At 41.9% G+C, this 13,420-nt stretch overlaps 1 protein-coding gene across 6 annotated transcripts in view; it reads left to right on the top strand.

Annotated features, from left to right (window-relative positions):
* LOC140714393 (neurotrypsin) overlaps positions 1–13,420 on the top strand; it is a 68,365-nt gene that overhangs the window by 29,500 nt on the left and 25,445 nt on the right. For all 6 annotated transcript variants that reach the window (XM_073025644.1, XM_073025643.1, XM_073025640.1 and 3 more), the window contains 5 exons: positions 2,413–2,591; positions 2,776–2,923; positions 6,885–7,063; positions 8,580–8,721; positions 9,802–10,007. In XM_073025644.1, coding sequence (XP_072881745.1) covers positions 2,413–2,591; positions 2,776–2,923; positions 6,885–7,063; positions 8,580–8,721; positions 9,802–10,007 — 854 coding nt within the window. The remainder of the gene's footprint in view (positions 1–2,412; positions 2,592–2,775; positions 2,924–6,884; positions 7,064–8,579; positions 8,722–9,801; positions 10,008–13,420) is intronic.

Raw genomic sequence — 13,420 nt, 5'->3', positions numbered from 1 at the left:
TTTCACAGTTATAGTCATTAGAACTTGGCAGTGGTTCCAGCTGTGTTCACAGTCTAGCCACAGAAGTGTGAAAGGTGATGGTAAGTTGGAGTTAACTCCCTCTTTGGAGACTGGGGCGTAGAAGTTTGGTCTGGCACTCAGATGCCATGCGGAAGGCATGTTACATAATGGAGGTGCTGCCTTGCAGCCAAGAAGCTACATGGAAGCATCCTGGGCAAATAAGCTTCTAGGTCACATATTTTTAAGAAGAACATTAGATTCTTGGCAAATATTGATACATCAATCAGTAACAAAGAAACATTATCAGGTCATTCCACATTGGCTCTTGCATGAGTTACTATGCACAAAATGGCTGTCGTGTTTCTTCCACAGTGAATAAGGCTGACTGGCTGCATGGCACTTTGATTCATTGAGGAACTGAGCAGATCAGACAGCATCTATGGAAAGGATTAAAGAGTCAACGTTTCAGGCCGAGACCCTTTATCAGGACTCCGGCACTTCATCAGAATCTTCATCAGTTCCTCCAGCATTTTGTGTATATTACTCTGGATTTCCAGCATCTGCAGAATCTCTTGTGTTTATGGCTTTGATTCATCAGAAGATTCCAAAAGCTGTATAAATGCAAAACTTTAATAGCTATTAGAAAGTAATTGGAGAATGTGACAGAGAGAGATGACATTGCTAGTGTATCTTCTACTATCGAATCTATGACTATTTTAAAGCTGACCTTCTTTAAGGTTTTTTACGGTAATTGTGAATTAAAGTTTTTAGTATCTGATTTAGGAAGCTGTAAGGTGCAGTGATATTTTGGGTGAGGTTTGTTGATCTCTGGTATTGAAATGGTTGTTACCAGATAGCACAGTAGTGTGCATCACTTTATAGTGTCAGGGTCGATTCCTGCCGCTGTCTGTAGGGTGTTTGTATGTTCACCCCATGACCATGTAGATTTCCTCCGGGTGCTCTGGTTTCCCTCCACATTCCAAAGACATAGGGTTAGGATTAGTGAATTGTGGTCATGCTATGTCTGCCCAGCACAATCCTTGCTGACCCATTGCACTGTATGTTTCTATGTACATGTGACAAATAAAATTAACCTTGATACCACAGGGATAATCAAAGTGGTGTACTTGAATTGTAGTAGAATCATGGAAGTTTTGGGTCTTCATTCAGTGTGCTCATTTCCAGAGTTCTGTGATTACCAACAGCATAAAAATTGGATTAAAATCGTGGTCTCCACAGCAGTGTAACGGCTAGTGTGACCTATTGTAGCTTGGGGCATTCTGGAGTTCAGAGTCCAGTTCCGGGGCCGTTCTGTATGGAGTCTCTGTACATCCTGCTCATGGGATGCACACTCCTGTTTCCTCGCACAATCCAAAGATGTACCGGGTAGGTTAAATGGTCATTGTAAATTGTCGTGTGACAAATTTAGGGTTAAATCTGGGTTGTGGTGTTGCTGGGGCAGCACAGCTCGTAGGGTCAGAAACGTCTACCCTGCACTGTACCACTAAATAAATAAAAATAACATAGGGAAACGTTATCAGGATTAGCCTGGAAAATCATCAAGCTTCTTTCCCCTGTTTTTTTAGCTCATTACTTTGTTTATTAAAAAATTGTTAACAGCTGAGGCAAAACAATTGTTAATCAGCACACCAGAAATAGGATAGAGAGAAAATTAGCACCATATCATACAGGACAAACAATTCACCTCATCACTTCCTTTACCTGTTCTATCATTGCCTTGTTTCTTTCCTTCTTCTTTAACTTACTGTCCCCACCATCCAGGCCACGCTTTCTTCTCCCTCCTTCCATCAGGCAGGAGGTACAGGAGCCTCGGGACCACACCACCACATTCAGGAGCAGTTACTACCCTTCAATCATCAGGCTCCTGAACCAGCTTGGATAACTTCACTCACCTCAACACTGAACTGATTCCACAACCGACAGACTCACTTTCAAGGTTCCTGTGGTAAACTGTATACCTGTCTGGAGACGCCCCTCTGCTGACTGCTCCTGTGGCTCCTCCCACAGACCCCTGTATAAAGGCGATTGGAGGCACTGCTCCCCCCTCAGTCTCCGAGATGCCGTGCTCCGTTTTGCTGCTAATAAAAGCCTATCATTTGACTCCCATCTCCGAGAGTTATTGATGGTTATCCATAAATCATATTTTCAATATTAATTATTTTATTATTTAATTGTATTTGCACAGTTCGTCTCCTTTTGCACGTTGGTTGTTTGTCAGTCTTTGTGTATAGTTTTTCTTTGATTCATTAATCTACTGTGAATGCCTGCAAGAAAATGAATCTCAGGGTGACATCTATGTACTTTGATAATAAACTTATTTTGAACTTCGTTCCCTTTAATCCCTTCCACCTCACTCCCCCTCCCTTTCCACTCTTCCACTTCCAATCACAGTGAGATAGGTGTCGGGAAGAGGAATTCATTCTTTGGGCCTGGACAGGGACCCATGCACTTGGCTGCTGTTCACTGCCATGGGGACGAGGCAGCCTTGGTACAATGCAGAAATGGCACAGCCACAGAAGGCATCTGCGGACATCACCATGACGCTGGAGTTGTATGTGGGCTGCCAGAAGGTAAAATTGGGAAGTCAGCTCCTGGGTCATGTGAACAAGTGAATGGATTTAAAAGCACGAACCTCTGAGATAGTAATGAAGGCAAATGTGATGTTTGCATTGGGCAGGGCTTTGTCAATGAGCAACATGTTGATGCTGAAGTCGCCATGTTTAAAAATGCTCTCTTTACTTTCTTCAAGTGCAGGTTCAGTGATGCCCATTCGCCTCGTTGGAGGGAAGGAGCACCACGAAGGACGAGTAGAAGTCTTCCATGATGGACAGTGGGGGACTGTCTGTGACGACCAATGGGATGATCTCGATGCTGAGGTTGTCTGCAGGCAGCTGGGTTTAAGGTGCGATAACTGTTTAAAATTTCATGGTGGCTTTATTGAACATCTAAATAAGGCCAAGCCAGCCTCAAAGAAAGTGCTTCTAATATCCATCTGCTTGTTAGCATTTCATAACAAGGTCAACACCAACAGTTAGAATTCATGCCATACTCAGCAAAATTATTTCCCGTGGTAGGGGATTCTAGGACAAGAGGGCATGACTTCAGCATTGAAGGACATTCTTTTAGATCTAAGATGCGGAGAAATTACTTCAGCCAGAGGGTGGTAAATCTGTGGAATTTGTTCCTTCGAGTGGCTGTAGAAGCCAAGTCATTGGGTATATTTAAGGCAGAAATATATAGGTTCTTGATTAGCCAGGGCATCAAAGGGTATGGGGTGAAGGCAAGGGAGTGGAGATGACTGGAAGAATTGGATCAGCCCATGACTGAATGGCAGAGCAGACTCAATGGGCCGAATGGCCTACTTCTGCTCCTAAGTCTTATGGTCTAACAATTTAGGAACAGCTTTCTTCCCTCGGCCCTGAGGTTGCTGAATGTTTCATGAATTATTACTATCTATTTTGTTTTTCACAATTCATATGTTTTTGTAATTTATAGTTTATATGTATTTGTAATGTACTGCTGCTGCAAAACAACAAATTACATGTCATAAAGATGAGAAAGTCTGCAGATGCTGGAATCCAGAGCAACACACACAAAATGCAGGAGGAACTCAGCAGGTCAGGCAGCATCTATGGAAATGAATAAACAGTCAACATTTCAGGCCAAGACTCTTCATCAGGTCAGGATGGGGAGGGGGATGGCACCAGAATAAAAAGGTGGGGGGAGGATAGGAGTTCAAAGTTCAAAGTACATTTATTATCCAAGTATATATAAATTTTACAACCTTACAGGAAGCCACAGAAATGACCAACACCCAATGCACAAAGAGAGAGAAAAACAAATCATGCAAACAATAAAAGGCTAGCTAGAAGGTGAAGGCGGGTGGGTGGGAAAGGTCAAGGACAGGGGAAGAAGGAATCTGATCGGGGAGGAGAGTGGACCATGGGAGAAAGGGAAGGAGGAGGGGACCCAGGAGAGATGATAGGCAGGTGAGAAGAGGTAAGAGGCCAAAGTGGGGATTAGATGAAGAGGGGAGCAGAGGGATTTTTTTTTAACCAGAAGGAGAAATCGATATTCATGCATAAGATTGGAGGCTACCCAGACAGAATATAAGATGTTGCTCCTCTACACCAAGGATGACGTCATCTTGGTATGTGGAGGCCATGGATCAACATGTCGGAATGGGAATGGGAATTAAAATGCTTGGCCATTGGGAAGAATCGCTTGTGGCGGATAGAGTGGAGGTGCTCAGCGAAGCGATCCCCCAATTTACAATGGTTACAATATATTTAGTGACTACCTTATATTTACAGTTGCGAGATTTGGGGATTTCCTACCTCTGGAAGTATCTGTATGTGTCAGTTGTGTAGCCATGTCAGAGACAGGCATGGCTTGTTAGCTCTCTCACCTGGACATCGGCTGACAGGAGGCTGTTTGCCAATCAATGTAACATCATACACATTCCCAAAAGCCCCTCTGAGGATCGAATTGCTAGAAGAACAGTAATGATATTGGTACCAAGGCTTCTCAACCCCCTCACCTCCCCATGTCAACCGGGTGGAATTAAAATCAGGCCTAAAGTTTCTGAATGGATCAAGATGGTTTCTTCTGCCTTTCATGCTGCTTGAATTATAATGGATACTGTGGACTATAATGTGGGAAAGACTTCTGTGTCTATGACAGTGAGGATTATAATGGTTACTGTGGACTATAATGTGGGAAAGAGTTCTGTGTCTATGACAGTGAGGATTATAATGGATACTGTGGACTATAATGTGGGAAAGAGTTCTGTGTCTATGACAGTGAGGATTATAATGGTTACTGTGGACTATAATGTGGGAAAGAGTTCTGTGTCTATGACAGTGAGGATTATAATGGATACTGTGGACTATAATGTGGGAAAGAGTTCTGTGTCTATGACAGTGAGGATTATAATGGATACTGTGGACTATAATGTGGGAAAGAGTTCTGTGTCTATGACAGTGAGGATTATAATGGATACTGTGGACTATAATGTGGGAAAGAGTTCTGTGTCTATGACAGTGAGGATTATAATGGATACTGTGGACTATAATGTGGGAAAGAGTTCTGTGTCTATGACAGTGAGGATTATAATGGATACTGTGGACTATAATGTGGGAAAGAGTTCTGTGTCTATGACAGTGAGGATTATAATGGATACTGTGGACTATAATGTGGGAAAGAGTTCTGTGTCTATGACAGTGAGGATTATAATGGTTACTGTGGACTATAATGTGGGAAAGAGTTCTGTGTCTCTGACAGTGAGGATTATAATGGATACTGTGGACTATAATGTAGAAAAGACTTCTGTGTCTATGACAGTGAGGATTATAATGGATACTGTGGACTATAATGTGGGAAAGAGTTCTGTGTCTCTGACAGTGAGGATTATAATGGATACTATGGACTATAATGTAGAAAAGACTTCTGTGTCTATGACAGTGAGGATTATAATGGTTACTGTGGACTATAATGTAGAAAAGAATTCTGTGTCTCTGACAGTGAGGATTATAATGGTTACTGTGGACTATAATGTAGAAAAGAATTCTGTGTCTCTGACAGTGAGGATTATAATGGATACTGTGGACTATAATGTGGGAAAGAGTTCTGTGTCTATGACAGTGAGGATTATAATGGATACTGTGGACTATAATGTGGGAAAGAGTTCTGTGTCTCTGACAGTGAGGATTATAATGGATACTATGGACTATAATGTAGAAAAGACTTCTGTGTCTATGACAGTGAGGATTATAATGGTTACTGTGGACTATAATGTAGAAAAGAATTCTGTGTCTCTGACAGTGAGGATTATAATGGTTACTGTGGACTATAATGTAGAAAAGAATTCTGTGTCTATGACAGTGAGGATTATAATGGATACTGTGGACTATAATGTGGGAAAGAGTTCTGTGTCTATGACAATGAGGATTATAATGGATACTGTGGACTATAATGTGGGAAAGAGTTCTGTGTCTCTGACAGTGAGGATTATAATGGTTACTGTGGACTATAATGTGGGAAAGAGTTCTATGTCTATGACGGTGTGGATTATAATGGATACTGTGGACTATAATGTGGGAAAGAGTTCTGTGTCTATGGCAGTGAGGATTATAATGGATACTGTGGACTATAATGTGGGAAAGAGCAGAGTGTCTATGGTAGTGTGGATCTGGATTGTTGTTCAATGCTAAAGTAAATGTGATCATGAAGATAAAGGTTACCTTCATGTACATTGAAGTACCTTGTGTGTGATAACACAGTCCAAGGATGTGCTGGGAACAGCCTGCAGTGTCACCAGACACGGACACTAACCGACTCATGCATCTTTGGAATACGGGAGGAAACCCACGTGGTCACGGGGTTAACATACAAACTTCTTACTGGCAATAGTGGGAATTATATAACTGATGTTCTATTTAGAGAGGTATAGAGGTGTATAAGATAATGAGAGGCACAGATATAGTGGACAGCCAAAGCCTTTTTCTCAGGCTAAAATCAGGGAGCATAATTTTAAGGTGATTGGAGGAAAGTACAGAGGGAATGTCAAAGGTAAATTCCTTACATGTTTTGCAGCTGCATGGAATGCCCACCTGGAGTGGAGTGGCAGATACATTAGGGACATTGTTGATAGAAAAATAAGACCGTAAGATATAGAAGAAGAAAAATGGAGGGCTATGTTTGAGGGAAGGGTTAAATTGATCTTAGAATTGGTTAAAAGTTTGGCCCAACATTGTGGCCCAAAAGGTCTGTACTACGCTGCACTGTTCTGTTTTCTGTGCTCTAAATGGAATGTTACAAAAGTTTCTGTCAGTTTCTTCATGCAATTCTTTCTTCCTCTGTAGCGGGACAGCCAAATCTTGGATGTGGTCTCACTTTGGGCCAGGACCAGGTCCAATCCTTCTGGATGATGTTGAATGCACAGGCAATGAGTTATCTATGGACGAGTGCAGGAAGAGTAACTGGAGAGAGCACAACTGTGACCACACAGAAGATGCTGGTGTCTCCTGCGATCCCTTCAGAGGTACCTCAAGAGTTACTTGTGTTGCTTGTAAACTGCTGAATTAAATAAATTCCTATTCTTCCATTTAACCAGCACACTATCTTTTCATGACCACAGCAGAGAGCTTCATGTCCTCTAAATAAATTAAAACCCTTTAAATAGATCGCTACTAATGTAGAACTCGTGCTTTAGACATGAGCCTATTTTGATTCTGAAAGTTAAGTGATCCAGCTGTCTTTGGGTAAAATGCTGATCTGCCTTTGAGATAAGGAAATCAGATTACCAAAAGGTCATGTAGATAGGGTGGCTACTTGTTAATAAACCATCCTTGAACCTTCCCTGTTTGATTAGGATTTTGGTCCTTTGTCAAATCTCATCTGACGTAATTTCAGTCTTTATTTTATTACCCTCCTTTGAACAATCATGTAAATGTCTCACAATGAGAGTGCCTGCATTCTGTCAGGTTTCCGTTGAACTTTCACGCCAATGATGTCATAACCTGCAAAACCCAGGAAAATACAGTGTTCTATTATTTTCAAACCACTGCTGGAAGACAGCAGTGACAACAATGTGGAAGTTGACAGGTAGAACAGGAAATCTTGAAAACAACCAGATGTGAAAAAAGTTATTAAATGTCAAGATTAAAGAAACTGGCCAAAGTTTATGTTTTTCGAAATGTCTAGTACCAGAGGGCATCTATTTATGGTGAGGGGGGTAATTTCAAAGGAGATGTGAGGGTTACGTTTTTCACACAGAGGGTGTTGGGTGCTTGGAACTCACTGCCTGGGGTGGGGTGGGGGGTAGTAGAGGCAGAAACTTTGGGGACTTTTAAGAAATATTTAGATAGGCCATGGATGTAAGGAAAATGGAGGGATATGGACATTGTGCAGGCAGAAGGGATTAGCTTACTTGGCCATTCGATTATTAATTTATTTGGTTTGGCACAACATTGTGGCCAAGGGGCCTGTTCATGTGCTGTGTTGTTCTATGTTCAAGCTAGATAACATTCAATATGTACCGAGCCGACAAAAACATTGTTTTTACAAGAAACTTCCACTCTGGCTTGTCCCTGTATCTGTGAGTTAGGTCTCAAGGTACCTGCATTAGGAACAGCATCTTCCCCTCTGCCATTAAATTTTTGAACTGTCCCGTCTTGTTATTCCTTTTTTGCACTGTTTTTAATTTATCTATCTATTTATTTTTGTGATTTAGAATTTATTTATTAATGTGACTTACAGTATTGTTTTTATGTCTTGCACTGTACTGCTGCCACAAACAACAAATTCCACGTCATCTATATCAGTGATAAAAAACTGATTCTGATATTTTGGAATGACAAATTCCTATCTAACAATACCCCGTCCAGTCTTGATGAAGGATCTTGGCCCGAAATGCTGCTGACCTGTTGAGTTCCTCCAGCATTTCATGTGTGTTGCCCTGCCTAACAGCAACCGTTCCTCACCTCAGTTCTGCATTTTGGTCTTCTCTGAACAAGACAAGCAACTAAAATGGACGGTCTGTTGGGTGCTTACTGCAGATGGTGCTGTGCGGCTGGTTGGAGGCAGAGATTCCACTGAGGGAAGATTGGAAATCTATCGGAATGGAGTGTGGGGCACGGTGTGCGATGATAAGTGGACTGAGCTGAACGCGCAGGTTGTCTGCAGACAGCTTGGATTCAGGTAGTTTCAGATTCTTTCAATATCTGTGACATCTCAATGCCCCAAACAAGTGATGAGCTCAAACTAAAGGCAGCTCAGACAACGATCCCTTTCCCCCACTGACTTTTCCTGGACTAATTTTCATGATCAATCACACTAGGGATGGCCTATTCCAGTGGCCAGTTAACCTGCCCACCTTCTTGTCTTTGGAATGTGGGAGGAAACTGGAGCACGTGGGGGAAACCCACAGGGAGAACGTGCAAACTCCACAGAGAGGGTGCCCGGAGTCAGCCTGGAAGCCGGATTGCAGTCATTGCGAACCAGCAGCTTTACTAGGTGTATTACTGTGCTCTGTTCCCCAGTGATGAGGGCTTTTAGCCCCTCAGTACAGTGCTAGCTCATTGAAAGCTCCAATTCATCCCACCACTCGTTGTAAAACAGTTATAATTGTGATACAGCAGATTGTGACACAAATTGCAAAGGTGGTTGTCACTTTAATGTAACATCATCGCTGTGTGTGATCACAGTTACAATTGGGCTCTCACGGTAAAAAGATTCTTCTCACCTGGGTGCTTAAAACGGTAGTGCCATGTGGCATCAATGAAAAGCTATTCAAAGTCAAAGTAAATTTATTATCAAAATATGTACACTGTATATCATCATATACTACTGTGAGATTCATTTTCTTGAACAATTACAGGAAAATAAAGAAATACAATATAAGTCATGAAAACTATACATATAAAAGACTGACAAATAGCCAATATACAAAAGAAGACAAATAATATATAAATGTTTAAAAGCATGTAGATAGATAGATAATATTGAGAACATGATTTATAGAGTCCTTGAAAGAGAGTCTGTGGGCTGTGGAATCAGTCTTAATTCATAGTTACTGAAGTCTAGTATTCTCTGAATCCAAATTGAAATCATGCAAAAGAAAAATAAATTTCATGCTTAATTAAATTGCTTAATTTGTTTGGGATAATTGAAATGATTTCCCAGCCCAAGATGGCTTTGAAGTGGAAGGTTGAGCTGTGGTGAAGTTCTGTTGACTAATTTGCCTCTACTTTCTCGGTTACTTGCGTTTACATCAAACAGAGGCCCTGGACTGGTGGCATCAGAGGGCAAATTTGGACAGGGAACTGACTACATATTCCTGGATGATGTGGTCTGCATGGGAACTGAAACTGATCTTCTGGGATGTGCTCGGAGCAACTGGGGTCAGCATGACTGCTCCCACCATGAGGATGTGGGTGTGATTTGTGCACAGGAAGAGACCAACAAAATAACACTGTCCCGTACAGGTAAGAGGTGGAAGGCAGTTTTCCATTCACCTTTCACCGTTCAGTAGGCTTGTTAACTGGACTCATTCCTCAACCATACTTTATCTTACTTGTGCGCAAGAAACTACTCTCTTCAAAGACCCTTCCTGCCTGGACTTTCTACACGCTATCTGCACTCCATCCTTGACTGGACATCATGTAAACCTTTGCTTTACTGCATTTTCCCCAGGGTAAACACATGGGGAGAGGAATGACAGGATACAGCGAGGGGTTAGATAGGGATAATACAAACTACTGTGGACCATTGGGTAGGATGGCTGATTTCCACATTGTTAATTTTTCCTCTTATTTCTTCAAGGATGTGGCCAGTGCCAACAATTTTTGTTTATTGCAGTAAAAGAACATACAAAGCGAGAGCAGGAATTGGCCAACTGGCCTCTCAAGTGTACTCCACCCTTAAATTAGACCAGTGCCAACCCCGTCCAAACATTCCCACTTTACTGCCACACAGATTCTATAAAAGGTTAAAGATTAGTTTTATTTGTCATGTGGGCATCAAAACATACAGTGAAGTGTGTTGTTTGTGTCCAATCAAATCAGTGAGGATTGTGCTGGGACAGCCCATGTCGTCTTGCTTCTGGACCCAACACAATATGCACACAACTTATTAGCCCTAACTCTATGTCTTTGGACAGTGGGAGGAAACCAGAGCACCTGGAGGAAACCCATGTAGTCATGGGGAAAACATACAAACTCCTTACAGACAGCAGACCTCAATCTTTCAGCCGGTGCTATAAAGCAATGCACTAACCACTATGCCACCTTTTAATTTAAAATGTAGCCTCTTTGAGTTTTAAATGAATTGCCATTGCCCTTGAATCTGCCTGCCCTGCTTCCCCAGGAGATTCATGAGATAGTCTCTCCAGTGTTTTGTAAAATCAAGTCATAACTTCCCTACCTATAGACTCCATACCTCTTGTCAACAGCCCATCTTCCAAACTACCTGTACCTGCATGGTAACTTCAGTGCGTCACATCACTATTACTGCTATAGGGGTTAAAATCCCACCACAGTCTGTGAGGAGTTTGTATGCTTGAGTTTTCCCTCACGTTTCGGATTAGGGTCAGTGAGTTGTGGACATACTGTGGTGGCGTCAGAAGTGTGGCGACACACGGTGGTCAGCACCATCCTTGCTGATTTAATTTGATGCAAACGATGCATTTCACTCATTCTTTTCATGCCTATGTGACAAATAAAGCTAATTTTTATCTTTATATTGTTGCTTCCTGCTCCTGGATTTAGGAAAGAATCATAGAATCATAACGTACAGAACGGGCCATTCAGCCCCACTTGTCTGTGTTGATCAGTGAGCACCTTTCCACATTCAACACTCAGTCCAGAGCCCTCTGTTCCAGTCCAGAGCTCATCTGTCTTCAGGTTAAATCATGTCAGTGATATTACTTGTTTAATTAATAGATTATCAGAGCAATTGGAGAGAGAAGAGAAACACCAGAACTTGAAGGGACATTGACCACAAGACCATCAGACATAGGAGCAGAATTAGGCCATTCAGTCTGTCGAGTCTGCTCTACCATTCCATTAATGCTGATTTATTATCCCTCTCCACTCCATCTCCTTCCTTCTCCCCATAAGCTTTGGCACCCTGACTAATCATGAATCTATCAACTTCTGCTATAAATATACCAAATGACTTTGGACTGTGGGAGGAAACTGGAGCACCTGGAAGAAACCCAGACAGTCATGGGGAGAATGTACAAGCTCCTTACAGACAGTGGTGCGACTTGATCCCTGATCTTACAGACAGTGCTATAAAGCAATACACTAACCACTACAGTACCTTCTAATTTAAAATGTATCCTCTTTACAGTAGGAAAACACTGCCCTGATGTCCCATTTAAATCTCTCACCAATGACCTGAAATTTATGCCTTTATGTCTTTAGCACTCCCTGGCAAAAAGACTAAGTGCTTTCACCTCATCTATGCCCCTGATGATCATATATACCTCTATCATGTCAGCCCTTAATCTCCTTCCAGGAAATAAAGTCATATTCTAAGACCATAAGACATGCAGTAAGAGCAAAATTAGGCCATTCTGCCCACTGAATCTGCTCCACCTTTTGATCATGGCTAATTTATTATCCATCTCAATCCAATTTTCCTGCTTTCTTCCCATAACCTTTGACATCCTAACTAATCAAGACCTGTCAACTTCCACTTTAAATATACCCAAAGACTTGGCTTCCACAGCTGTCTATGGCAATTAATTCCACGGGTTCACCTCCTCGAATCTGTTTCTAAATAGGCATCCTTCTATTCTGAGGGTGTTCCCTCTGGTCCTAGACTCTCCCACAACAGGAAATATCCTCTCCACATCTACTCTATCTAGGCCTTTGAATATTGTTAGGTTTCAATGAGATCCCTCTCATTCTTCTAAACTTCAGAAATTCATTCAGAGATATACAACATAGGAATTGCTGGAAATCTAAAAGTTAATGCCTGTTTTATCTACACACAAGAGATTCTCTAGATATCAGAAATCTTGGCCAACACATACAAAATGCTGGAGAAATTTAACACATCGAGCAGGATCTATGGAGTGGAGTAAACAATCGAGGTTTTTGGTTGGGAAAGAAAGGAGGCAGAAGCTAGAATAAGAGTGTGGAGGAGGGGGCTGGATAAAGGTGAATCTACTCTTTAGCTTTTTTTCTCCAGTCCTGCTGAAGGGTTTCAGCCTGAAACGTCGACTGTACTTTTTTCCATAGATGCCGTCTGGCCTGCTGACCTCCTCCAGCATTTTGTGTGTGTTGCTAGGATAAAGGTGAAGCCAGGTGAAGGTGGAGGAGGGGCTGAAGTAAGAAGCTGGGAGGTGATAGGTGGAAGACGATAAGGCTGAAGAAGAAAGAATCTGATAGGAGAGGATTGTGGCCCATGGAAGAAAGAGAAGGAGGAGGGGCACTAGAAGGAGGGAAAGGTGAGAAGAAGAGAAGGGGGGAGAGGGTAATTGGAATTGGGAATGGATAAAAAGAGAGAAGGGAGAGGGAGAGAAATTACTTAAAGTTAGAGAATCAATGTTCATGCCATCAGATTGGAGGCAACCCAAGTTGAATATGAGGTGTTTCTCCTCCAGCCTGAGATTTGCCTCATCATGGCAGTCGAGGAGGCCATGAACTGACATGGCAGAATGGGATGTTGTTAGGTGAAATCTATTACTTTTAATAGATTATAGTTAAATCTAAATTAGATTGGATCTAGTTAATAGATGAAAGTCCTCTTTGATCAAAAGGACTTGTTACCCGGACAAGCTTGGTTTGCATCCAAGTGCAGATATTCTTTTTATTCTCTTCACCATTCCATGCACTCTGCCCTGCAATGTAAAGCAAACTTGTGTTCACGCTTTGCCAATAAGTTTAAG

Source organism: Hemitrygon akajei, chromosome 21, assembly GCF_048418815.1.
Source record: "Hemitrygon akajei chromosome 21, sHemAka1.3, whole genome shotgun sequence".
In the NCBI taxonomy this organism is placed as follows: Eukaryota; Metazoa; Chordata; class Chondrichthyes; order Myliobatiformes; family Dasyatidae; genus Hemitrygon; species Hemitrygon akajei.
Note: the sequence above shows the minus strand (reverse complement) of the source record. Positions and strands in the feature narration are given on the sequence as shown.